This window comes from Ursus americanus, unplaced genomic scaffold (assembly GCF_024610735.1).
Source record: "Ursus americanus isolate L20-20 unplaced genomic scaffold, mUrsAme1.1.p SCAF_68, whole genome shotgun sequence".
Lineage (NCBI taxonomy): Eukaryota > Metazoa > Chordata > Mammalia > Carnivora > Ursidae > Ursus > Ursus americanus.
In genome coordinates, this window is record NW_028273650.1 from 399,342 (window position 1) to 424,967 (window position 25,626).

Here is a 25,626-nt window from a genome sequence, read left to right on the forward strand (position 1 = left end):
GGGCTGCGGACGGCAAAGTTGCGCTGCCCGCGGTCGCGCCGCCGCCCAGCTCCTCCCCTGCGGCCCCGCGTCGCGTCCAGCCTTCGCGGCGGAGCGAGGGAACCGCGACCCCTTCCTGCAGGCGCCGGGCCTGCTGTGGGGCCGCTACCACAACCTGTGCGCGCAGCGGCTGGCCCGCGAGCACCCGCAATGGGGGGACGAGGAGCTGTTCCAGCAGGCGCGCGAGAGGGTCGTCGCCACCTACCAGGTCCGTCACTCGGCCTCTCTCCGTCCTCCCTCCCCTCCTTCCTCCCCCCTCCCCCAGGCTGCTGCGCGGGAGACTCCGCTGCCCCGCAGAGCCCTCCATCGTCGCACAAGCAGCCCCCGGAAACGCCCTTTTCCAGGAGGACACTGCTCCCCAGAACTGGAGCTAGCGGCTAGGAATGGACCCCGAAGATGAGGAGCAGGCGAAGGGCTATTATACACGAGACTGGGCTGTGGTTATTAGTCATTAGCCCACTCCCATCCCATGTTCCTAGTGGGGCACAGGCCTCCGCACCTGTCCTGTTGCAGTTGCCCCCCTCGTGACTGCCCCTGCCTGGCCCTCATCTCCCACCTAAGCCTTCCTTGGGCTCAGACCCCTCCCAGCGTGGCTGCTCCAGCCCTTGCCTCCCTTTTGCCCTCTCTTGACCCTCAGAACATCGTTCTGTATGAGTGGCTGCCCAGCTTCCTGCAGAAAACACCCCCCAAGTATGCAGGTGAGGGGATGGGGAAGGAGAATGGGAGAGCTAGCAGGAGTTTTTTGGGGCAGGGAGAAGGGCTGTGTGTGTGGGGGGGGAGGAGGCTGGGTGGTTTAAGGGCTAAGTGTTACTATCCTCCCTCTTCTCCCCTTCCCCCAGGACACAGCCCTTTCCTGGACCCCAGCATCTCCCCAGAGTTCCTGGCCGCTTCTGAGCAATTCTTCTCTACCAGGTGCCTCCTGGCGGCTACATGAGGTGAGGGCAAAGTGCAAAGGTTTGTGTATTGGCAGGAGTGGGGATGTCATTTGAGAAAAATCTGTCCTCAGGAGCCCTCAGGAAAGGATTATCAGTCTGAAGTGTGCTAATTTCCCCAGGGAACAGTGAATTTGGAGGGGGAAGAACAATTGTTAAAAAAGACATCATTGTGATTTTTAAGCACTTTATGTCCACTTTCCCACAGCTGGTGTATATATTAACTCCCCAATTAAACACAGGCTAATCGAGGCTGAGGATGAGTCACGAAGCCCGCTGGTCTGAACCTTAGGTCTTGACACTGCACTGGGGGCATTTTTAGCTGTAAGCAGAGGAGCCAGGTCTTGCGGGGAATTATAATAAAAGAAGTGTGAGAGCTGAAGAAACATTTTGACTCCAAAATAATGAAAAGGGAATTTTAAACTAAAAAAAAATTTAATTAAATGTATATGGAACAAAACATGTCAGTTTATTTTTTACAATTGCATTATAATTTAAAAACAATTCATAGGTTAGGGGCACCTGGGTGGCTCAGGCAGGTAAGCAGCTGCCTTGGGCTCAGGTCATGATCCCAAGGTTCTAGGATTGAGCCCGCATCAGGCTCTCTGCTTAGCAGGGAGTCTGCTTCTCCCTGTCCCTCTCCCTCTGCCCCGTCCCCCTGCTCATACTCACACTCTCTCTGTCAAATAAATAAATAAAATATTTACGAAAAAATAATTCATAGGTTAGATTTTCTTACTCTGAAACAATTTTTGGATATGCCTAATAATAGCCAAGAAATCATAGCAATGGACTTATCCACAGATAAGTAATTTCGAAAGAACAATGAAAAATCCTTTAAAAATGTTTTAACTTACATATATATGTTATATATATATGTGTGTGTGTATATGTATATATATGTGTGTGTGTATATATATGTGTGTGTGTGTGTATATATATATATATACACATCTCTCTTCAGAGAGGTCCTGTGAGTTGCCCATGGTCACACAGCTGTTCACTAACAGAGCAAGGACCCAGACCTAGATGTTCTGGTGCCTTTGTCAATCATGCTGTCAAGTCTCCTAAAATAGAAGTAAAGTTTTAGATCCCTTGTGTGTTGTGGAGACCTGCTCTCAGCAGCAGGAGCTTCGGATGGGGACATCATTCACCCCGAGTGGGGAATCAACCTATGGAGGAGGAATGGCCTGCTGGTTTCAGAGGGAACATCAGCACTGGGTGGTTCCAGGGCATGGACTGTGGTGTGGGGAGAGCCTGTCTGCTCAACCTCCAACCCCGTCCTCTCTCCCCATTCCCAAAGCATCCAAATCTACGAAGAGCTGAAGATGTGGATGCGCTGCTGCTGGGCATGGCCTCCCAGATCGCTGAGCGAGAGGACCATGTCGTGGTGGAGGATGTGCTAGGTGACGCTGAGGCTGTCCCTGCAGGCTGGGTACTGCTGTCACCTGGGTGGGGATTCTGCTGGAGCTCCAGTGTCAGGCCAGGAGGAGTGAGCGGGGCTGGGAGCCTGCACTCTCTCACTGCTCAGACACCTGTTGACCATGGTTCCCTCTGTGTGATTCTGGCCCCCCTGGGGCTGGTTGGGGACTGGGTCCTGGGCTAGTGGAGCTGTGGTGGCCCGGTGCTCCTTCAGATTCTCTGCTATTTCATCCCCAGATTTCTGGCCAGGACCCCTGAAGTTTTCCCGTACAGACCACCCGGCTGGCTGTGTGCAGAGGGGCTGGGATCTGGGCCTGCCCTCTTATACCAAGGCCAGGGAAGCACTGGGTCTGCCTCCGATTACCAGATGGCAGGACATCAACCCTGCACTCTCCCAGAGCAACCACACCATAAGGAGGGGTTGGGACGCAGAGGGCAGGGTGGGAGGGCCAAGGCACATTGGCCCAAGACATGGAAGGAAGGCAGTGAGGCACAAACACTAGAGACAAGTCCCTGGTGAGAGGGATGGGACTCGCCCACATGGTTTTTCCCAATATCATCTACGAGGATGGAAGTTACCAGACCAGCAGGATTTGGCAGTAGACCTTGTGACTCTGCAGATCCAGCAAATGTTTGTTGAGCATGTCTTGCACGCCAGGCACTTAATAAGCATTATCTCGTTTACTCTTCCCAACAGCCATCTGAGCAGGTGTGGAAGGTCCTCAACCCAGGAACAAGCTGTACTTTTTTATACACTGACACTCGGGCTGCCTTTGGGGAGTCAACTGTTACTCCCTGAGCTGTCGCCTGGGCCACGTGGCATTGCCTGCCAGCCAACAGAGCAGTTCTGGTGGCCTTACCATCTTGGCATAGTGGCGTTTCTACGATTGCACGCTGGTTTTACTGCTTTCGTCCGTACTGTTTAGAAGATTGTTGGAAAGTGGAGAAGTGAAAGGCCGATGAAGAAGCAATATGCACGTGGGGCGTATAAACTTTATACAGTCAATAGAAAGGTAGGAATCACCAGGCGCACCAAAAGTAGCAAGTCTTTAGCTCCCCTGGGCCTCGCTGGAATTTAAGCTGAGCAAATGTTTGTTTACATTGCAGAGAAAAGAACTAAAGTCAAGGTCAGGTAGAAAATGCTGCTCATAGAAGGTTGAAGTCTGTCTCCAAAAGGCAGTGTCTATGCAGGGATTTGATTTATACAAACTTTTTTAGCTCTCAAGAATAGAAACCTTTTCGGGGCGCCTGGGTGGCTCAGTCGGTGAGTGTCTGCCTTCCGCTCAGGGCGTGATCCCAGAGTTCTGGGATCGAGCCCCACATCGGGCTCCTCCGCTGGGAGCCTGCTTCTTCCTCTCCCACTCCCCCTGCTTGTGTTCCCTCTCTCGCTGGCTGTCTCTCTCTCTGTCAAATGAATAAATAAAATCTTTAAAAAAAAAAAAAAGAACAGAAACCTTTTCTACACATCATTCTACCTTTCCAATTTTTGTAGTGATTTTGACCTTCAACTTTCATATCTTTTTGAGAACAAGCCACATAGGGAACTGGCTGCCTGTTTTATTCCAACTTTCTACAAGAGGCAGCTGAATCTGTGAGCGAGTTCCCATAAATGAGTTAACTTGTGTAAAGCACTCAGAGCGGTGCCAGGGGCATAATAAGTGAGGGATCGTCACTGTCATTTATTATTATCCTCCCTGGGGCTGATCCCTGCGAACTACCCTTGCCCCAGGGCGGGTGCCGGGTCCTTGCACTCACTCTTGTCCCTTCTTGGCCCCAGGTGCTGGAATCCACAGCTGCCCTGTACAACCGGGACCTGTCCCGGCTGGAGCTGCTCCCTGGGGGGCTCCTGGAGAGCCATGTGGACCCCGGGCCCCTCTTTAGCGCTATTGTCCTCAACCAGTTTATGAGGCTGCGGGACGGCGACCGCTACTGGTTTGAGAACACCAGCAATGGGTAAGGCCTGCCTGGGTCCCTTCCTCAGACTTACCTTGGCCTGGGCCCCAGGCCCTCTGCGTGTAATGTCAGCAGCCCCACGGGCCCTTGAGTCCCAGCTGGCCTCCCCACTTCCTCAGCCCCTCTGGGTCTCTTTCCTCATCTGGGTCCTCGGGCCAGAACAGGCATCTCTCTCCCAATGCAGCAGCTCCCCGCCTCTCCCTCCTGCAGGCTGTTCTCTGAGGAAGAAATCGCAGAGATCAGAAACACTTCCCTACGGGATGTCCTAGTGGCTCTCACCAACTTGAACCCCAGTGCCCTGCAGCCCAGTGTCTTCTTCTGGCATACGGGTGAGTGGCCAGGGGGTGCTTGGAGGGGCCTGGAGTCGGGTGTCTCATCCCGCCTCAGCCATGGGCCTGGTTCAGGGGCGGCTCGGCAGTAGACTCCAAAGAGTCAGTGAGCCATGGTTCTGCCCTTGGGAACTTTGGTTCCGGGCACCACGGTGGCCGCATGTGGCTGTGTAGGTCCCCTTCTGCACAACCCCAGGAGGTACCCAAGTGGGGGCAAGACTGAGACTCAGAGAGACCTAGGGAGGAAGGCTCCCATCGGCCGGGCTGAGCCTGGGGTGGGTGGGATATCGGGAAGGCCCAGTGCAGTGAGGATATCCTCATTCCACAGCAGTGACGAGGGAAGGGCTGTGTGTGTGTGTGCGTGTGTGTGTGCGTGTACATATGTGCATGTGAGGGAGAGAGAGGTGAGGTTCGTTTCTGACCCCACTTGTTACCCCACTAGGCAAACACCACATTCCTGGTATAATGACAGGGGTAAGCAGCTCTCACCCATCTGCTACCCAGAGCCCCCCCACCCTACCCTTTCTGCCACCCTAACCTCTTCAGTGATTCTGGCCCAGCACCCCCCAGGACTCTAGCTTCCTCTACTTCCCCAGGAGACCCCTGCCTGCAGCCCAGACAGCTCAGCACCAAGGGCCTGCCAGCCTGTGCTCCCTCCATCATGCGGGACTATTTCGAAGGCAGTGGATTTGGCTCTGGGGTCACCATCGGGACTCTCTGCTGCTTCCCCCTTGGTAAAAGTGATACGCAGGGTGGTGTTGGGTGAAATGCGTAATCTAAGGGGTGGCAGTGGGGTGGTTTCATCTATGACAACTGACCATGTACAGTACTGTTTCTTTGGGCACATGACGGAACACATCAAAGCAGGAGGGGACATGAGCAGTGTCTGACCTGCAGATAAATCAGCTGCAAGGACATTTGCCTTCCTGTTCTCCTGGGGTCCCTCCAGGGCCCAGGTTGGTCAAGAGCCACAAGGAATCTATTTCACAGTTATTTGCAGGAGCCTGGGCCTGGGAAACCGTCCAAGGCAAACCCTGCTTGAGAACCAGTTGAGAACTAGCTGGGCAAAGGCTTGAGACTTCGCCTCTGGCATGGCTGTGTGTGAGCCCACCAGCTGCATGGCAGAGCGGGTCCGGTCTCTGGCACAAGCACTCTGGTCTAAGTCTCTGGCTGGGAAGGGACCCGAGTGGTGGAAGCAGCAGAGGCAGTGCTGGCATCTTAGATGATACCCTAAGCTCCCTCCCCACCCCCACCCGACCCCCACCCCAGCCCCCACCAGGGAGCTTCAAAATTTGAGCCAATTGAATGAGCCGACCTAGGAGGTGGGGAAAGGAGGGAGTTCTGCCAAGGAAAGGGGTCACTGATCTCACCAAACCCCCACCTTCCTCTGGCCATCCTCCTGCCTCTGCCCTCTCGTGAGCCTGCTGAGTGGCTGGATTGTTGCCCAGCTCCGAAGGAGAAATTTCAAGAGGCTCCAGGGCCGGGACCGCCAGAGTGTCATGTCTGAGAAGCTCGGGGGGGGGGGGGGCGCATGGAAGGTAGGCCTGGAGTTGGCCAGGGTGGTGCGGGGGAGGACATGACTCAGGGCTGCAGACCACCCCCACCTCAGCAGCCTAAGGAAAAGGCCCCCCTTTTCTAGGCCTCCAAGCAGGTCAGGGCAGGTGGAAAGAGCCATGGAGGCATCAGGTGGAAGTTGGACCTGGAGTTCTCCACCCTCCGTAGGTCTCCCCGTGGTCCCACATACAGGGCCTGTGATAGACTCACGGGGAGGAGTCACAGGGCCCTGACTACGTTTCACAGGCTTACTGTAACTCTCTAGAATCCCCAGCAACGGATGCTTTGTGGCATCTTACACTGGAATTTCAGGCAACAGAGAAGGAATTAATGAAGGTTCAGAGTCACACTGAAGGAGGATAGGAATCTTGATTCCACCACTTGGGCTTTTGGGCTTTAGGCAGATTTTTTAATTCCTCTAAACCTATTTTTTCTTATCTGTGAAACAGGAATAATAATAGCACTTACCTCATGAAGGTTTATGAAGATTAAATTAACTAGTTCCCGCCAAGTACTTGGTACAGTATTGGGCACACAGTAAACACTCAGGAAATGTTGGTTATTCTTCACGTGGGCTAAAGGCACAGCAGGACTGTTGGGGAAGGGACGACCCTCAGTACCCAAGAAGGGGCCAGGAGCTACGGAGGCCTTGACCTAACTCCAGCTCTAAGCCGGCCTCCTGCATCCTGTCCCCGGCTGACCAGCCCTGTCTCTCCAGCATTGGAATGGCAGGGCCACAAGGAGCTCTCTCGGCCTGTGCTCGTGCACCTGCAGCCCGGGCAGACGTGCGTGGTGATGGCAGGCTCTCTGTGCTCCGCGCCATCCAGCTGCGACCCCCGCAGCAGGTCAGCGTCATCCTGTCCGGCAACCGCGGACGCCGCGCCCTGCTGCTCAGGATCCCCAAGGAGTAGGATCTGGTGTGGCCCAGCGGGTCCTGTTCCTGGTCCGCAGCCTGGGAGGCAGCCAGGTGGAGGGGAAGGAGCGCTGAATCAGGCAGGGTTTGTGGCTTCTAGTCCCTGGCTGTGGTAACTGAGAGAGGAACGTGAACACACTCATCCCGTTCTGGGCCTGTGGGGTGACGTGATCTGCACAGGGCCTTCTTCCTGCGCAGTCTTCCCCGCCCCTTTCTAGGGATGCCCCAGTGGGCCCTAGCTGGGAGTCCTTGGAAGAAGCCAGGCCCTCTTCTCTGCCCCCTGATTTTAGGATCTAGTGAATTGTTCGAGAGTGTGGAGGGGAACTGAATCAGAGGCTGATTTTCAGCTCTGACTGTCTGGCTTCTGGGCCCCTCCGTCGTCTGTCCTCCCTGCCTTCCTGACTCTTTTCTCCCATGTGAACAGAGAGGGAGGAATGGCTTTAGACGTGTGTCTCTGAATGCAGTTTCTGTGCCTATAAATGAGCCCGGAACTCCACCAAGCCCAGGACATAACAGTAAATCCCTTTTACGAGGGCGTTCTTTCCAGTGGCCCCTGACAAAACTCACGCAAAGCTCCTGGCCCCAGGAGTCCTCGACAAGTGGTTGCCCTCCCTGTCGCCACTCCGTAGGTGCTGCTGTTTAACCTGGAGGAAGAGCGGCAGGTGCTGGTGGAAGACCTTCGCCCTGAAGGAGAGCGGGCTGAGGTTCCAGGAATGGGAGCCGCGGGAGCAGGAGCTGATGAGGGCAGCCGTGGCCCGAGAGCAGAGGAGCCACCTCTTGGAGACCTTTTTCAGGCACCTTTTCTCCCAGGTGTGTAGGTAGGCTCAGGTCTGTCCCTGCATGTCTGCCTATGGCGGTGCCCTTACCTGCACACAGCCATGGGGTAACTCCAGGGACAGTCAGGAGCCCTGACACTAATAATCAGGTCTACTACATTTTTGGCCCAATCCCCTGGCCTCTCTGTAAGGAGATGCTCTGACACCTACCTGAGCCACTCCAGGGAGGCCGCGTCAGGAGCTTATCTGTATGTGTCGCTCAGCTCTCTCCTCAGGGCTGTCCGGCCTCTCTGCCCTCACTTAACTCATCCTAGCCAAAAGGCCACAGAAACTCAGGGTCAGTATGGGGCCAGCGAGAGCCCTTGGTGCCCCCTCCTTGGTGCAGTGCCGCTGCCAGAGGCCTCCTTGGGACATGAGCCCACCTTGCAGACTTCCAAGAACTACCGAGGAGATGTGGGGAAACAAGCCAGGAAGAGAAATGCGAGGACTTGCATGCACGTCTGGCACAGAAATAGAGCAGCCTGGGTCCAGAAGGGTGGAGAGGAGAAGCTTGGTAGAGATAAGATCCCTCCAGCCCAGGCCCCACTCAAGGAGTTTGTCACCCCTCTGGGAAGAAGGCACAGACACAGAAAGGAAGGTAACCAGCACAGAATGATGAATGTAAGACAGCCATGAGCTAAGCAATGTAGGAGTTCAGAAAAGGTGCTGAGTCTTCAGGCTGGTGGACGGTCGTGGTTCGGGTCAGATTTGACGGAGACTTAAAAAGAGGTGAAAAATTGTTGGCTCAGAGGAAAGGAGCAGGAGGGACTGCACAGAGGTGTCTAGTAGAAGGGCAAAAAAATTAATGTTTGAGGAGAAGAAACAGGGTTGGCTGACTGGGGAGAGGATTCATGAGGGAAGTGACCATTTAATGGTCATTTACGACGTGCCGGGCACATGGCTTTTGTCATCTACTCCCCAAGCCAGTTGAACTTGAGTATGCACTGGAATGGAGGGACCTCCTCCCCAGGTGGGGAGACTCATTGCCAGGGCCGAGGCGGGGCCGGGGCACCTCTACTCGGCTATGGGGACCCTTGTGCTGGGGGCGCAAGGGGGTGCTACCATGTCTTAGGGGTAGCTGCAGCCCTCTCCGTCTGCACAGTGCTTCCAGGTTTCAAGACATTTTCCATACAGCGTCTCTTGTTGATTCTCACAATAGCCCTGTGAGATAAGTAGGGCACGTAAGAAAAATGAATGACAGACAACTGGTGCGACTCCCCTGAGGTCACACAGCAGGGGGGTGGCAGAGCTGGGACAGGAGCCCGATCTTCTGCCTCCAGCCCCAGGCTCTTTCCACTAAAGCTCCCTGTTTGGAGCAACGAGGTTTGCATCGTGAAACCGCAGCCAGGCTTGGACTGGGGCCCCGGTTGACAGGCAGGCAGAACAGGTGCTGTGCCTGAGGCCTGTCTGCTTCCCTCACCCCCTGTTCTGATGCTGGGGCAGCCCCTGGGTGGGCTAAAGATAGCCCACCATGAGAATTCCCTTTTCCCAGCCCTACTTTTTCTCAGCTCAGCTGAGGCTTTTTCTCAGTCAAAACTCCTTTGGGTCTAAGAGCAAGCTCGCACTGATAAAAGGTCAGTTGACTCTGAGGCTGTGCTGATGTCTCAGGAATTCCGAAGGGAGGACTGTGACCTGGCCTGGAAGGGGCTAGGAAAGGGACAGTTGCCAGCAAACAAAGCCACTTCTCTCTCTTAGCCTGCCTCGTTTTCTCCGTGTGTTTACTTCCCTCTGTCTGGGTCTCTGAGCACTTGGAAGAACTTGGCAGGCCACGACTTCTGAGTTTTGTTGTGCTCAGGTCAAGACAGACCTGGGACCTCTTAGTCCCAATTCCAGATCATCTGCTTGGGTCAAGTGTGCATCCCTGGTGCAATCAGCTAACACAGAGGACTGGGGCTCTGTAGAACAAAAGGCCCCAGGGACCACCTGCAGGGCACGGGTAGGTGCTCAGGAGACAGGGTGCTGGGCAGACACCTGGAAAAGGTGGCTCCTACAAGCCTCAGCTGGACTTCAAATCAAGGAAACCCTGTCTCCTTCTCTCTCCCTCCCTCTGTTGCTGCCCGGGTGCAGGTGCTGGACATCGACCAGGTGGACGCAGGGACCCTGCCCCTGGACTCATCGCAGAAGGTACGGGAGGCCCTGACTTGCGAGCTGAGCAGAGCTGAGTTTGCCGAGTCCCTGGGCCTCAAGCCCCAGGCCATGTTTGTGGAGTCCATGTTCTCCCTGGCGGACAAAGATGGCAAGGTCTACCGGTCCTTCTGGGAGTTTCTGGACATCCTGGTGGTCTTCATGAAAGGTAGGGGAAAAGGAAGTGATCGTCTAGGTAGGAGAAGATGGAAGGGGCTAGAGACTGAGGCTGGAGGGTAGCTGACCTGTTGGAGAAGGGGAAGTGCCAGGGCCTGGTCTCCAGCCACGGCAGACATCTGGGAGCACCCAGGTAGAGATCAGGAAGCAGAGTGACCCCTTGTTGTGATCAGCAGTGGGTCAGACTCATGTGAGGCCCCTTCTGGTCAGCCTGGGGTTTAGGCAGGTAGGTTGGGGCTCTCACGGGGTCCTCCTCCTCCCAGGCTCTCCTGAGGAGAGGTCTCGCCTTATGTTCCGCATGTATGGCTTTGATGGGAATGGTCTCATTTCCAAGGACGAGTTCATCAGGATGCTGAGGTTGGTCCTGTGGGATGGCCGGAAGAGTGGGCCAGGACAGGGCCTGCTGGGGGAAAGAAGTGGGGGCATGAAGGTGGGAGCAGGAGGGTAAAGAGCAGGGACCATATAGCCGAAGACTATTATAACTAGGAGGGGGCCCTTCCTTGTGGGCTCCGAAGGCCTGGTGGGATGGCCAGTAGGCCCTCCTGTCCAGGCCTCAAGCTTCTTTTCAGGGCCCGATGGTTTCCCTCCCCCAACCCCAGGTCCTTCATCGAGATCTCCAACAACTGCCTGTCCAAGGCGCAGCTGACGGAGGTGGTGGAGTCCATGTTCCGGGAGTCCGGCTTCCAGGATAGGGAGGAGCTGACGTGGGAGGACTTCCACTTCATGCTGCGGGACCATGACAGCGAGCTGCGATTCACACAGCTCTGCGTCAAAGGTGGGGGGCCTGGCCTTGGGGCCGACTGACGTAGCCATTAGACATAGCAGGCACAGTGCATCGGGCCCACCTCCTTTTAGGAGCCCACAGAAATGCTTTAATTCCTTTTAAAGTCAGAAGGATGAGTATAATAATAATAAATAGGTGATAATATATCCAGCCTGGATTATATCCTTCTATGTACCAACGTGATTATAAAAAATATTTATCTTTTATAAAGACATGTATATACTTTTTTTTTTTTAAGGGCGGAAGTGGTTTAGGAAGGTGACAGTGCCTAGGGCCCACAAAGTCCTAATGCAGCTTTGCTCCCAGGGTGGGTGGGCAGGGTCAGGATGGGGTGGGGGACAGCAGACAGAACTCTGCTTCTTCCAGCTCTCTGTCAAAGATCCCTGTGCCACGTGCCCAGGACGGGGGTGGGGTGGGGGGACAGTGTCTCCTTGTTACAGCCCTCTCCAGGCCATATTCACCTGAGCTAGGGTGTCTGCTGGCAGGGGGGGCTCTGGTCTTGTTTGCCTTTATATCCCTTGGCTGAGCGCTTGGTTAATGTTGCTTGAGTGCACGGAGACCCACTTCTCTTGTCCTTCCCCCTACTTCCTGTCCCACCTGTGTCTCGGTGGGCGGAGGCTAGAGCCAGGGTGGGGAGGGGGCAGGTAGCAGGACTCTCTGTGGTCTACTCTGAGCTGTTACGGTGCCTTCACAGTTTCTCGCTTGGGCATGTGGAGACCAAACCCAGCCCCTCCCAGGATGACGAGAACTTGGGGGAGCTGAGCAGCCCAGATGTGGGAGAGGGGCGAGTTGGGCAGGACACCACTGCGGCTCTGGTGAGGGCTTCCATGTCCCAGGGCTGGAGGAGAACTACTGGAGTGCAGACCAGCACTCCTGGTTCTTCAGCCTCTCACTTTTCCCAGGCAGCCAGGGCAGTAGGCACCTGGGCCCGAGGGCTGAGCAGGGGCAGGTGTCCGGAGGTGAGCCCAGGCCAGAGTCCTGGGACCACTCAGCCCCTGGGGTGGAGGACCAGGCTGGGGGAGTGAGGATTATGCGGAAGGGTAGCTTTGAGTCCTGTTTTGTTTTGCTTTTAATTGTTGTTGTGCCTTGTTGTTTCCTTCAGATTTTACTATGAGACATTTCGAATGTTCCTACAGAAAAGAAACAACAATAGCGCAGGAAGCAGCCCTTTCCCCGGTCACCTAGATCTCCCCGTTCACCTGCCTTTGGTTACCATGTTGCCACATTTGCTGCTGGTTGAAATCTGACGGATAAATATCCATACTTTGTTGTAAACATTCTGATTTCATGAAATTCACCTTAATCACTTGTGCCCCCTGGGCTGGAGACCAGGGTAGTCGTCAAGATTAGTTTAGCACTCGGAAGTGACCTGGACATTCCCGGGCTTCCTGTGAGAACATGGCTTTGCAGCTCAGTCCCGCCCTCCCCTGCAACGCTCGGGCCAGACAGAGAGGAACAGGCGGCTCAAGGGAGAGTACTTCCCCCCAACATACTATTATGAACATTTTTAAACACAGGAAGGTGGAAAGAATTTCATGGTGATCCCATAAATGCGCCACCCAGAACTACATTTAATTCCCAGGAGGCTTTAAGCTGGAGGGTTTAGCAGGGTTTTTGTGGCAGAATGGTCTCAGCAGGCAGGTGGCACAGTTTCTGAACTCTACCCCACAAGCCTGATACCAGTCCCAGGAGTGGGCTGAAGGTGGACACACATCCAGGGACACTGTCTGGCCAACAAATTCAGGCCTTCTCCCTGCCCCCTCATGGCTGGGTCTAGCTCCCACTGGGGGAGCAGGCTGGGGCTGGGGCACCCAAAGGCAAGGGTGCTGGCCGAGGACCCTCTACAGTATGGACATGGGGTGAGTGCCAGGTCTTCCTGGGCTCTGGGCCCTGAGCTGTTCCCGACATCAGCTCTGTGTTACAGGGGTAGAGGTGCCTGAAGTCCTCAAGGACCTGTGCCGGCGAGCCTCCTACATCAGCCGGGAAAAGATCTGGTGAGCCCTGATCTGGGAATGTTGGAGGGAGGGCTGGGGTTGGGGGGGTTGCCTTTTCTCTCCCCAGGATGCCTGGGATCAGGGCCCTACCAGCCTATGTAGTGTCTTTATGCAAATTAGAAAAAAGGGCTCCTTGCTGTAGGCAGACACAGCCCTGTACCAGCAAGAGCAGAGAGCCTGCTGGACTTCGGCACCCACCTGCTGCCAGGGTCAGATGCCCTTGTGAAGGACACAGCTTGTATGTGTGTCCCCAGGATCTAACTCATTCTCTCTCCAGGTCTCTGTGGGAAGTCTGCTGGCCCCTGGCTGAGAGCTCTGACCCCTCCTCAGCAGAGTCGGTCTGAAGAGAGACCAGGGGCAGCGAGGATCCAGTGGCTCAGGTGGCCAGAATCCTCTCTCTTTCATTCCTGTCCTAGTCCCTCCCCCAGAGTGAGCGCTCGCTGTCCCCACAGCAACGCTGACGTGGAGCGGACAGCACAGAGACTGCAGTGCCCCACGGACACAGACCCCCCCCGGAGATTCGACGGAGGTTTGGCAAGAAGTACGCCTGCTCCTCTCCTTGAGCTCATGCATCCCGTTAGTGTGCAGGGCTGCAGGCAGGATGAGCAGTTCACGCCCGAGCAGACCACAGTCTGACAAGGTGGCTGCTACACTGATAATCACCATGTCCCACCGATGAATGTTGTGACAGTGGTCAGAGCAAGGAGCTTCAGAGCTCAAAGAAGTGCTCACCTCTGCCTGGTAAGTCAAGGCAGGCTTCCTGGAGGGGGTGACTTCTGCACTTCCAGTAAAGGGTGAGAACAGAGTAGGGTGAGAATGGGGAGCTGCAGACTGGGAGGGGAGAGGGCTGTCTGAGTGTGAGTGGGACCTGGGCTAGAGGGAGTGCGTTCCCTGGGACGAACTGACCCAGTGAGCACTGCAAGGCTGTCCCTACTCTGGCGGCCTTGTCAGAGGAGTGTGGTAGGGCTTTTGGGGTCTGAACCCTGCTTGGCTTGAGCAACTTGGTGCCCTTTCTCTGCTCCTGGGAGGCGGGTTGCACTGGGAGGGGGGGTTCGTAGCCAGAGCCGAGACTTCCTGTCCCCAGGGTAGCATCATTCCAGCCCCTGCTGTTCACGGAGGCCCACGGGGAGAAGTTTCAGCGCAGTCGGCACCACCACACCTTGCAGCAGTTCCAGCGCTTCATCGAGAACTACCGCCGCCACGTCGGCTGCGTGGCTGTGTTCTGCGCCATCAGCGGGGGCCTTTCCTGGAGCAGGCCTGCTGTGAGTGTGGGCAGCCCCGGGGTCGGGGCTCCCGTGGGTGCATGGGGCCTGCTTGAACGGAGGCTGCAGAGGGGGCCTGCGTGAAGGGGTGGCGGCCAGGGCGGGCCCTTGACCCGCCTCAGCGGCGCTCTCTCTCTGCACTGCTCCCCTCTTACCCGCCTGGGCTCCCCGACAGACTATGCTTCTGGGGCTCACCGCATGGGCATCACGGACACCACCCGTGTGGGCATCATCCTGTCCCGGGGCCGGCCGCCAGCATCTCCTTCATGTTCTCCTGCGTCCTGCTCACCACGTGCCGCAGCCTGCATCACCTTCCTGCGAGAGACCTTCCTTAACCACCACGCGCCCTTCGACGCCGCCGTGGACTTCCATCGGCTCATTGCCTCCGCGGCCATCGTCCTCACAGGCAGGGCCCGGGAGTCCCAGGGCTTCTGTTCGTGTCCTCCTGCCCCTGCTGCCTGCCCCTCCTCTCTTTTGTGCTTGAGTGTGAGTCCTAGATGTCCTTCTCAGAAGGATGCAGCTGGCCCGCAGTGGTGTGAAGTGAGCCCAGGAGCCCCCCACCCCGCCCCTGCCTGGTGCCTCTTCCCATGCTTTCAGGGCCACCTCCTCAGCCTCCAGCTGACAAGTTAGCAACAGCCCAGAACATGGGCACATCATGTGTGATCTCTCCCAGTTTTTATGTTGGAAAACATACTCTGTGAGAGAAACCCAAAGAATGAACTTCTAATGGTATAATTTCAGACTCCTGTGGCTGGGCTCGTGGATGGTATATATGGGGCTCAGCAGGGGTAGGGAGGGACAGGAGGATGGCTAGAGACCAGAAGTGCAGACCCCGAGGGTCCTTCTTCAGGCCCCCAAGGCTGGGTGGCTGGAGTCCCCAACCTTGGGCTGGATGGGTTGAGCACCCCCACCAGGCTGCCCCCTGGCTCACTCCCACCCTGTCTGGCCTTCCTTAGTCTTGCACAGTGCGGGCCATGCGGTAAATGAGTACCTGTTCTCCGTCAGCCCGCTCAGCGTCCTTTCCTGCCTCTTCCCTGGACTCTTCCGTGACGACGAGTGAGTGAGTGGGCTACTGTGTGCATGTGTGTGTGTGTGTGTGTGTGTGAGTCAATGTGGGGGGATCCTTTATGGATGGAAAGAAGCAAATTCTCTTGGCTCAGAGGAGAGTGTCACCTTCCAGGCAATGGGACAGACAATGACCAGCCGGAGCCCTGACCCCGAGTGGGCAGAAAGGGAGACTGGTGCCTGGGTTGAGGTGTTTCCTCTGGAGGATTCTTTCTGGAAGTCCCAGGCATCTCCTCTCAGCATCCTTGCTTGCTTTCCCTTCTCCACAGGTCTGAGTGTCCCCAGAAGTATTACTGGTGGTTCTTCCAGACTGTGCCAGGTGAGAGCCCTCCCTGCTCTGAATTTCTGGGTCTGGCTCTGAGCTCTGAGCTCCGGGTTCTATCTGCCATGAGGCTGCCCAGTAGCGCTCACTCAGGTCTCACGGTGGGCCAGGCTCTGCCCTCTGGTCCTGACAACTCTGCTGGGAAGTAGGAGCCTCTGCTCTCTAGTCCTTCTCTTGGGAGCTTGGCTGGGGTCCTGCCCCAACTCGGAACATCCTTCTTCCGTGGAATGAGAATGGACCCCCCTCTCCCCCTGCCCCAACCTACACACCTACCGTGACAGTGGCTTGGAGGAATGCCGTGTCCCAGCAGCACGGTGGAGGGATCAGGCTCGTCAAACTAGGCAGAGACCCCCACCCCTTGTAGTCCGTCTTGACCGGGGCTGTTGAGGGACGTATTCCTTACTCCCCATAATCACCCATTTTAGAGCTATTAGCTGTGAATCTGTTCAAAAGCTTTTTGAACCTATTTATATTTTCAGTCTGTTTCCTCCTTAGCATAGTACATTTTCTACGCTCCTCTCCGTGAAACACGGCATTTTTTTTAATCCTAAAACAACCTGCTCTGAACTTCAGAGTGCTTGCTAATTCTTGCGCACTGGGATTTAGTGGATAAGGCTGTGTTGAGGCCCTCCTCTCTGTTCAGGCCTTTACAGGCTTTGGTTAGAGCCCTTCTTAACCTCTGCTTTTCCAGACTACAGGGCTCTAATCTTCTTAATTTCTGCCTCCCTCCTCCTCGATCACTTGAGGGGCCGTTCTCTGGCCCCACACTCCCGTCCTGAACCTAGTACTGCTCTCTCGTGTACCCCAGGCCTGGGATCTCCTGTGAGAGGAGGGTCCTCCCGCCAACCCTGGGCTGAACCCAGGGGGCTCGGGTGGTCGCACTTCCTCACTAATGGCGCCACTGCTCATGCTGTGGGAGCCAAGTCGGGGGCTAGGGGGACGTAGACCGAGTCTTGACTCCGTGGGGGCAGGGCCTGCAATGTCCAAAGTCCGACCCAGGGGGCCCAGAGCAGGTGCCCCGCACGTTCAGTCCGTCAGCACCGGTGTAGACGAGGCCCACAGGGGGCGAGCCCTACAGAAGGCGCTAGGATCCCGTGCTGAACCAGCAGCCTGGTCCCTGTTCTTGTGGGCCTGACAGTCAGGGAAGTGACAGACAAAAAACGAATGACACCGGTCCTTGAAAAAGAACAATCGGGACAAGGTGTTGGAGGGATGAGCAGAGTCTGTTGAAATAAAAGGCACTTGTGATCAGTGGTGTGGGGAGAGAAGAACAGAGGAGAAGCCTGGGCTTCCATGGCCCCCACCCAGAGCAGTGAAGTGGAATGGGACCCTGACCCACGGCAGCCCCAGCACAGCCCCGCTCCTCCGCCCCTCACCCCACGTTCATTTTGCAGGCCTCACGGGGGTGCTGCTGCTCCTGGTCCTGGCCATCGTGTATGTCTTCGCCTCCCACCACTTCCGGCGCCGCAGCTTCCGGGGCTTCTGGCTGACCCACCACCTCTACGTCCTGCTCTCCGGGCTGGTGAGGGCTGTCGGGGTCTTGGCAGGATGATCCCAGGGAGGCCATGAGGGCTGAGACATCCGTTCTCCGTCCCCTCAGTCATTTCAGGAATCCCCTCCACTTCTCACATCACAGCTGGAGAGGATAGTGTAGGCCTGTCAAGCAGATGGACCCCGGGCTGCAGCGCTTGGAAGATGGGTGCCCGGCATGGGGCTGGCAGTAGCAGCCCTATCAGGCTGGTCGCTTCCTTGCAGACACCCCCGCATCATTTCTGCCCAGCCGGTCATTCCCCAGTTCCGGTGGCTGGTGTGAGCTCCAGGGTTGACCTCCCACTTTCAAGGGAGCAGCACACTTTTTTTTTTTTTTAGAGAAGTCTATCTTAATTCTGTTCTGCCACTTTTGTTCTGATCCTGTTTCCTGGGGTGTCTGCACCCCACTCAGCAAAGTGCCACTTGTAGAGTCAACGAGCTTGCTCAAAACGTCCTCACTTGGACTGTTGATGAGATGGATTTTTAAGAGTCTACCTGTTCCCTTTCCTTCTCCTTAAGCTCCTGCCTCCCTTCCTTCACATTCCCTCCCTTCCCTCGTCCTCCTGTTCCCTTTACCTTCCCTGGGTTTGCCGTCAGGTGCGCCAGCTAGTTAGTTCCAGAGGGACTCTGAACTGTGCTTGGCCTGCCTTCCTCATGGATACAGGCGGTTCCCTAAAGAGCACCCGAGGGTCCTGCTGAGAAGCTAAACTAAGTCCCAAGGCCCCAGCGTCCCCACCAACGATACTTGCCCGTCAGCATTCAGAAGCGCAGAGCCCAGATGGTTGCCATCTGTCACCTGGCTCCAGGCAGAATTGCACACAGTCCTGAAACAGAGGGCGAGTCCATCATGGCCTGGGTCAAGCTGGCACCTGTGGGATGCCCTGCGTCCTCCAGGTGCAGTTCTGTCCTCAGTGATCAGACGGTCTGTTTCCATGTTGCTGAGGCTCAGCACTTCACGGTTCTGAAGAGGACTACCCGACCTCGGCTTAGGTCATTTCCTAGAACTGATGTTTGTTTCCAGAGAAATCTCTGTCTTCTTTGGAAGCTGAGGCTGATTTATCCCTCCCTACCCACCCCTGCTAGGGGGGAGCCCTAGCTCCCCGGTTACTGTTTCTGTTAGGGGTGGAGATGATGTTCTTGTTCCTGGTGAAAAAGCAGCTGAGCTCAATGGGAGACCCGGAAGAGTGGCCACACTGGCTCCCTGAGACCAAGACCCCTTCCTGACTTATCCCTGGGTTTGGGGGATCCCTGGGGTTCAGAGCCTCCCTTCCTGCCAGCAGGGAAGTCAGCAGCTCAGAAAGGTGCAGGACCCTCTGCTGGGCAACCCAACCCTGGCCGCTAGGGACAGTCTCACCTGGGGGATATCAGGGCCAAAACACCCGCCTCCTCCCCATTTACCCTTGGTGTGTCCGCTTGACTTGGGGCAGAAAGAGAAGCGACAAGTAAAGGACCCAGTGTGGAGCCGGCCCTGCAGAAGGCTGTCCGGGCTCCCGACCCAGGCAGAAGCGGGCAGGGCGGGCACAGCGGAAGCTGAGCTGGCGGCAGCCCCCCAGCTCCTCAGCCAACCGTGGGTCTGCAGCAGTTCTGTGGTTTAAAAGTAGAGCCAACACCAAATGGGACGTATAAACAGAGCAGTATGAGGCCACCCAGACGTCGTTCTCAGCCTGGTTAGATGCTCAGAAAGCCTTGGGGTGGGGGTGGGCTCCATAATGAAAGAGGAACCTGGGGGGACCGGAGCCAGTTCAGAGAAGAGCCCAGAGAGGTTTAAGTTAGTCCTGTGGGCAAAGGAACATGAAGCTGGGGAAAGGCAGAGCGGACTGAGGAGCCAGAGTTCAGTGTAACAGTTATCTGTGGAAGGGTCTAGTACACAGTTGTTCGGTGCTACGTACTAGTTTGGGGGAGGAGGGGGAGACTCGAAGCTCTGCCCTGGAGAACTTAGGATTTGGGGTAGAGATAAGTGCCGTGCACTTGCCGTGATCAGAATGAGCAGACAATACAGGATTCATGCTGAGCTGAGGGCTGCAAACAGTGATTTCTAGCAGCTCGCTGAAGGGAGTTTCATTCGGGCCAAACTGGTTAGGGAAGACTTTGGGGAGAAGATGGGACTGGAGCCAAGACTTAAGGAGAGGTAAGCTAAGATCCGACAGGGCAGAGTGCAATCCGAAGAGCATTCCAGGTAGAAGAAAGGGCACGAGCACGGGTGCAGAGGTGGAAATGAGGATAGTGTATTCAGGGCGCAAAGGCCTGGCTGTGGGTGGCCCCAGGGTATTAGGTGGTGGCAGGACCCATGCGGCTGTGGGGGCGGCCGAGGGGCCATGCCACACGGGACAGCATAGACTGAGGAGCGCAGAGAGTGAGAAAATCAGGTTTGGGCAACATGCAGGATCAGGGCTGGGAGAAGGAACAGAGAGCCAGTGGAGGAGATGGAAAGCGAGTGGCCCCAGAGACGCAGCAGACGAGGCAAGGAGCAGGCGGTTGCTAGTGCCACAGACGGCCAGCCCTGGGAGCAAATGAAAGGAGACCTTCATGGGATGGGTGAACCCCCAGTGAGCAGGTCCTGAGAAGAGGTGGAGGCAGGAGCCAGACTGACCAGACTTAGGAACAAGCAAATGGGAAGTATGGGGGCAAATCATGTCTGACCATGTTAGACCAGCTTGTTGGGGAAAGGACCAGAGCTAAACAAGTATTCAGTTATTTCATGGAAATACAATTCCATGGAAAACAATTACGTCAGTTATTTAATGGAAAAGGGGGCCTGGTTATGTGTTTTTAGTCTCCAAAGGGAGAGGGTAAATTGGAGGAACTCCTTTTACTAACTCAGCAGTTATTGAGTGCCTGCTGTGTGCCAGGCGGCAACGGCTAAGAGCTGAGAGTACGGTGGCAAAAACAAAAGACACATACACACTCCGGTGGGGAGCATGTCAATGAATGAAGAAGCAACGTGAGTGTGGGGGATGACAAGTGCTGACGGGAAGTAACTGGGAGATATGCCAGAGGACCCAGGGAAGGCCTGAGGAGGGGGTGTTTCTGCTGAGCCCTGACAAATGAGATAGAGGGGGGCGCCTGGGGGGCTCAGTTGGCTAAGCCTCTGCCTTCGGCTCAGGTCATGATCCACCCCTGGGTCCTGGGATCGAGCCCCACATCAGGCTCTCCGCTCAGCGGGGAGTCTGCTCTTCCCTCTCCCTCTGTTCCTCCCCATTGCTCACGCTCACGCTCTTGGTCTCTTTCAAATAAATTTTTAAAAAATGAGACAGAGGTAGCCAGGGCAAGAAGCAGGGAGGGGGCATTCCTGGGAGAGGGAGCAGTGGGTGCCCAGGGCCTGAAGCAGAAAGGACTTGCCGTGTTTGAAGAACAGGGAGGCGGAAACGCTGGCAGGCAGAGGCCAGAGCATCTCGAGGCCTTGTGGTATAATGGGAAGTCCACTAAGGCCGGTTACACTGCGACGGCGTGATAAAATGAACTTCAGAAAGTCGCAGTGGCTGCCTTGAAGACAATGGGTCACGGTGGGGCAACCCCCTAGAAGACGAGCTGGGAGGCTACTGCAGGAGACCAGGCGAGAGTCAAGGTGGCTGGTTCAGGATGGTGCCAGGAAGGCGCAAATAGTCTCACTCATCGTGGACGATCTGCAGGATGGGCTTGGGGTTGGGAGTGGTTAGATTTGGGGACCTGGAGGGAGCGTGGTACACGGAGAGGTGGGGACGGAGGGTGCCCGTGGGGGTGGGCTGGGGTGGGTGGAGGGTGCAAGGGGCTAAGGCCCGAGTCGGCCACAGACACTGTTGTGGGTGTGACTTGGTCTGAGCCGAATTCTTCACTCTATCCAGCTCATTGTCCACGGCAGCTTCGGCCTGCCCCAGCTGCCCCGTTTCCACATCTTCTTCCCGGTCCCGGCACTCATCTATGGGGGACAAGCTGGTGAGCCTGAGCCTGAAGAAGGTGGAGATCAGCATGGAGAAGGCCGAGCTGCTGCCTTCAGGCACCAGGCCTGCAGGCTGTCAGGGACCAGCTGGGTAGTGCTGAGAAAGCCCACAGGGCAGGGGCAGAGCCTGGACCTTGCAATCCGTTGGTCTGGCCCAGTGGAGTTGGCAGGGGCCTTGAGGCGGCAGCGATGAGGGAGCTGGCAAGCAAAGCTCTTGGCCGGGGGACCCGAGCCTCTCTCACAACAGAGGGAGGAGGAGCCCGGGCCAGGTTGCTCCTTTCCCTGCTGACCACCAGCACCAGCGCTGCATTGCCCCTCCGCAGGGTGGACATGGCCAGAGGGGAGTAATGCCTTCTGATGGGGAGAGGCCTTGGCATATTCCAGAAGGAGAGCTGAGGCTGCGGGGGGGGGGGGAGGGGGATCTTTCTGGAGGCCACAGGGTTGCTGGGTCCTGGATAGCAGCCTCCTGCCCACTTCCTTTCCTCAGGAGTGACCCACCTGCAGTTCCAGCGGCCCCAAGGCTTTGAGTACAAGTCAGGACAGTGGGTGCGGATCGCCTGCTTGGCTCTGGGGACCACTGAGTACCACCCCTTCACGCTGACTTCTGCACCCGATGAGGACACGCTCAGCCTGCACATCCGAGCAGCAGGGCCCTGGACCACTCGGCTCAGGGAGATCTACTCACCTCCAACGGGAGGTGGCTGTGCCAGATACCCGAAGGTGACCAGACACATACCGGATGAGCTACCCGCCCCCACATCCCCTTAGCAGGCCTTGGCCCCGCAGCCCCGGGCTGCCCACTGTGTTCCTCCCCTCCCAGTCCAGAGACTGGCCATTCCAGGTAATGCCACGGCACCCCCTCTCTCCTCACTCCATAAACATACCTGCCTTCCCTGCCTCCCATTTCTAGCTTCAGAGCTATTGTGGTGGCGGAGCTTAACTCAGACCCACTCCTTCTCCTGCAGCTGTACCTTGATGGACCATTTGGAGAGGGCCACCAGGAATGGCATAAGTTTGAGGTCTCAGTGCTGGTGGGAGGGGGCGTTGGAGTCACCCCCTTTGCCTCCATCCTCAAAGACCTGGTCTTCAAATCATCAGTCAGCTGCCAAGTGTTCTGTAAGAAGGTGAGTGCCCTCTCCTCCTGCTGACCCCTGGCCCCTGCTCCCTATCACTGTGTCCGTCTCTGCCTGTCTCTCCTGCCTCTGTTCTTGGCCTGACCCCAGAGGGGTCTGATATCCTCGGACCCTAAAGAACAGAGTTGGAGAGGGGTAAAGAAACCCACTCTGTCGTACAGAGGAGGCCAGCCCCTGAAGGGAGCCTTGTCAGGTTGGGAGAAGGAAGGGAACACTTGGGGTGGGGCAGTGAAACCTGCTCTGCTTTCAAGAGGAAGAAGAGGGGAGGTGGCGAGGCAGGGCTGGTGGGCTGGGTTAGTTGCAGGAACACAGCCCAGGCCCTCAGGCCCCCTCTATCCCGGGTCCCTTCACCCCAGCCCGGACCTGGTAGCAGGCCCCTGCTTGTCTCTCTGGGCCTGGCAGGTGAGTCAGGGGCACAGGAACGCAGCAGGCAGAGGCCAAGCCCACGTACTGTCGGCATTCAGAGGGTGACAGGCAGCTCCCCCGCTCCTCTGTCCATGCCGGCTCTGCCTCTGCTTCTTAACCCACACGGCCCCACTTCAGCCTCTTCAGAAGCGGGAGGTCGGTCCCTCTATGGCAGCTTCTATCCTCCGGCTCTCTCTTTGAGCCCATTCCCATCTGCCCCGGGCAGCCAGCTGGGTCTTCCCTCAGGCTGTTCTGTGACATGCCCCTTAGTGGAACCCTATCCCTCTGGGCTGGGGTTGGTTGGGAGCCCAGCAGCCTGTGGAGGGCCCGTTGCAGGGAGTGGAACGGCAGGCTCTGTGTGAAAAAGCCGCTTCCCACCCCATTGGACCTTCAGCTCACTTGACATGTGTCCTTTTTCATCACCCCAGGTTATCACTCCCTTCTCTCTCTCCATGCCTGGGGTAACTCCATCTCCCGCCCAGAGCCTGGCCCTGGGGCCCCCCCACAACACTCCATTCCCCAGAGTGTCTGGGGAGAGGCACAAGCTGACAGAGACAGGAAGAGTTCTATTGCTGTGGGGATCCCGGGGATATAGGGAGCCTGAGCTTAGCCAGGTCCTGAACTCCCCTGTGTCCCCAGATCTACTTCATCTGGGTGACGAGAACCCAGCGGCAGTTTGAGCGGATGGCTGACGTCATCCGAGAGGTGGAGGAGAATGACCGTCAGGACCTGGTGTCCGTGCACACCTACGTCACCCAGCTGGCTGAGAAGTTTCACCTCAGGACCACCATGCTGGTGGGTCAGGGACGGCCAGGCGGGGCGACTAGGTGGGTCGATGGGTTGGCTGGGTGAGGCTCAGATGGCCAGGGCAGGTGGGCGGACAGCCAGGTTCAGACGGCAGGAGGCACAGAGATGGTAGTCCCGATTTTCAGCCTCCAGTTCCCTCCCCACCCCATTCTCTGTCTCCTGGGCTGCAGGCTGGCTTGGGCTAGGCACGGACCCTGACTGTCCTTGGCCTGACCTGCCTCTGTGCCCCCAGTACATCTGTGAGCGGCACTTCCAGAAGGTGCTGAACCGGAGTCTGTTCACGGGCCTACGCTCCATCATGCACTTTGGCCGCCCCCCCTTCGAGCCCTTCTTCAAGTCCCTGCAGGAGGTCCACCCACAAGTCAGTCCACCCCATATCAAGGTTCTCCTGGCCTTTATCACCTGAGGTCTAAGCAAACCTCCCAACCCAGCTCCAGGAGGGAAGGAACTGCTGATAAGAACTCATCACCCAAGAGATAAGTGGGGAGAATGGAATGGAAAAACAGTAGCGGTCACTCTGAGGGGCTCAGGGGGGAAGCAGCAACAGGGACTCACCACTTCTAAAGCCATGGTGCCTGTCCAGAAGGAACAGCTCAGTTCATCCTTATGATAAACTCAAAGCTATTCTTACCATGAATACTGAGCCGGCCCTCACCCGAGACGCTGATCTTTACCGTGAACACTGGGCTGGCCACTGCTCTGGTAAATAATGGCCTAGCCCTCAATGAGACAGTAAGCTAGCCTTTAACTTGAACGCTGATTAACCCAGCCCCTGTCAGAAACACTGATCCTTTACCCCAAATGCCTTGGAGAGGGGGGAGGGTGGACCCACACAAAGCAAGGCTACCAAAGCTGAGCTAGACGCACACACCGAGCCAGCCCTCACCACACAGGGTGCGAAGCGAACCTTTATCAGAAACATGGAAGGAGTCCCCACCAAGGACTCTTGCCTGTCTTTCCATGAACACTGAGCTAGGCTTCACGTTTCCTTCCCCTAACAGGTCCGGAAGATTGGGGTGTTTAGCTTGGGGTGTTTAGCCCTGGCATGACCAAGAATGTGGAAAAGGGCTGTCAGCTCATCAACAAGCAGGACCGGACTCACTCCTCCGACCATTATGAGAACTTCTAGGCCTCCTGGCCAGGAGCTCTTCCCATTGCCCAGCTGAGCAGAGGTTTGGGCCCACACCTCGCTCTATATTTCCTATTTCTGACTCTCTGCCTCCTCCCCATTCCTACCTCTCATCCCTGGTCCAGGTGGCCATGGTCAGTCACCCCATACGGGTTCAGAGACCCCCAAGTGCAGACTGTCTCAGCTTGGAGAAGCGGGGGGCACTGTCTAGGAAACGGAGCCTGGGAGGTAGGAGAGCTATTGTTACTTTGGGGCAAAGTGACACCTCTTCTTCCAAACTAAGAAAAAGCCTCAAAAGACTGGAGCTGACAAGCAGTGTGTATGTGCACTAGGGGGCTGTGGGCCTAAGGACGGAGTGGGAGCACAGATGCTGGCATCTTGGAACTCCTCCCCCAAAGCCTCCCCCTCCTCTAGGCTCCCCACTGTCAAAAGGGCTGGCAAATGCCTTGGGGTGGGCTAGAGGCTGGGCCCACAGAGAGAAATCTACAGGAACCCCCTCAGCATCCTAGCCTAACAGCACAACTGATTTCTCCCCAGTTTTTAAACATGTGCTGTAGTCAGAATCTGGCCCAATATCTACGTCGTGCTCCTCAGGCCTTGTCTCTTCTTCCCACTGCAATAGTCTCCTTTACAAACAAACCACTTTTCTGCCCTCTGGTTTTCTTTATTCTGCCCCAGGATGGGGGTAGGCGCTGGCAAAGGAAGCTACTAACCAGCCAACTCACCCAGGCTGCTGCAGACAGTGTTCTGAACCTGCCAGCATCTACGGAATAAAGGAACCAGCCCAAGGCCGAGGGCTTTAGCTGGAGACCCCTTTCCCAGCTCAGGGGCACCCTTCCTGACCCAGGCCTCTCAGGGTGGCTCGTGTGGGGCTTCTCAAGCCTGACCAGGAAGGGCAGAGAGAGAAGGGATGGGAGTTCTGGAGAAGGTGGGCAGGGCACAAAGTGCGGGTGTGCGTGGCAGGACAGAGCAGGAGCCAGAGTTGGCCTGGCCGGCTCCAGGACCTCTGAGCAACAGCAGT

The 25,626-nt window shown here is 56.5% G+C and overlaps 3 protein-coding genes across 3 annotated transcripts; all 3 read left to right on the forward strand.

The window, feature by feature from the left end:
• Nucleotides 1–3,098, forward strand: LOC148106737 (dual oxidase 1-like). The gene is made up of 5 exons (XM_087860547.1): nucleotides 1–737; nucleotides 879–974; nucleotides 2,275–2,377; nucleotides 2,631–2,813; nucleotides 3,091–3,098. Exons 1-5 carry the CDS (start codon nucleotides 690–692, stop codon nucleotides 3,096–3,098), a joined length of 438 nt encoding a protein of 145 aa, XP_087716673.1. The 5' UTR covers nucleotides 1–689.
• LOC148106738 (dual oxidase 1-like) lies at nucleotides 3,097–7,912 on the forward strand. Its single transcript, XM_087860544.1, has 4 exons — nucleotides 3,097–3,406; nucleotides 4,171–4,346; nucleotides 4,557–4,675; nucleotides 7,772–7,912. Exons 1-4 carry the CDS (start codon nucleotides 3,353–3,355, stop codon nucleotides 7,783–7,785), a joined length of 363 nt encoding a protein of 120 aa, XP_087716670.1. The 5' UTR covers nucleotides 3,097–3,352; the 3' UTR covers nucleotides 7,786–7,912.
• LOC148106739 (dual oxidase 1-like) lies at nucleotides 7,787–25,571 on the forward strand (the record flags this gene model as incomplete). The annotated part of the gene is given in 20 exon segments (XM_087860548.1): nucleotides 7,787–7,824; nucleotides 7,826–7,952; nucleotides 10,025–10,250; nucleotides 10,522–10,615; nucleotides 10,858–11,033; nucleotides 12,967–13,036; nucleotides 13,453–13,547; nucleotides 13,550–13,577; nucleotides 14,121–14,302; nucleotides 14,474–14,542; nucleotides 14,545–14,603; nucleotides 14,605–14,704; nucleotides 15,255–15,354; nucleotides 15,633–15,682; nucleotides 17,080–17,207; nucleotides 21,037–21,113; nucleotides 21,115–21,188; nucleotides 21,619–21,851; nucleotides 22,097–22,255; nucleotides 23,309–25,571. Coding segments are annotated over 20 exon segments (2,298 nt in total), but the record flags the coding sequence as incomplete, so codon positions are not given.
• Between the last annotated feature and the right edge of the window lie 55 nt (nucleotides 25,572–25,626).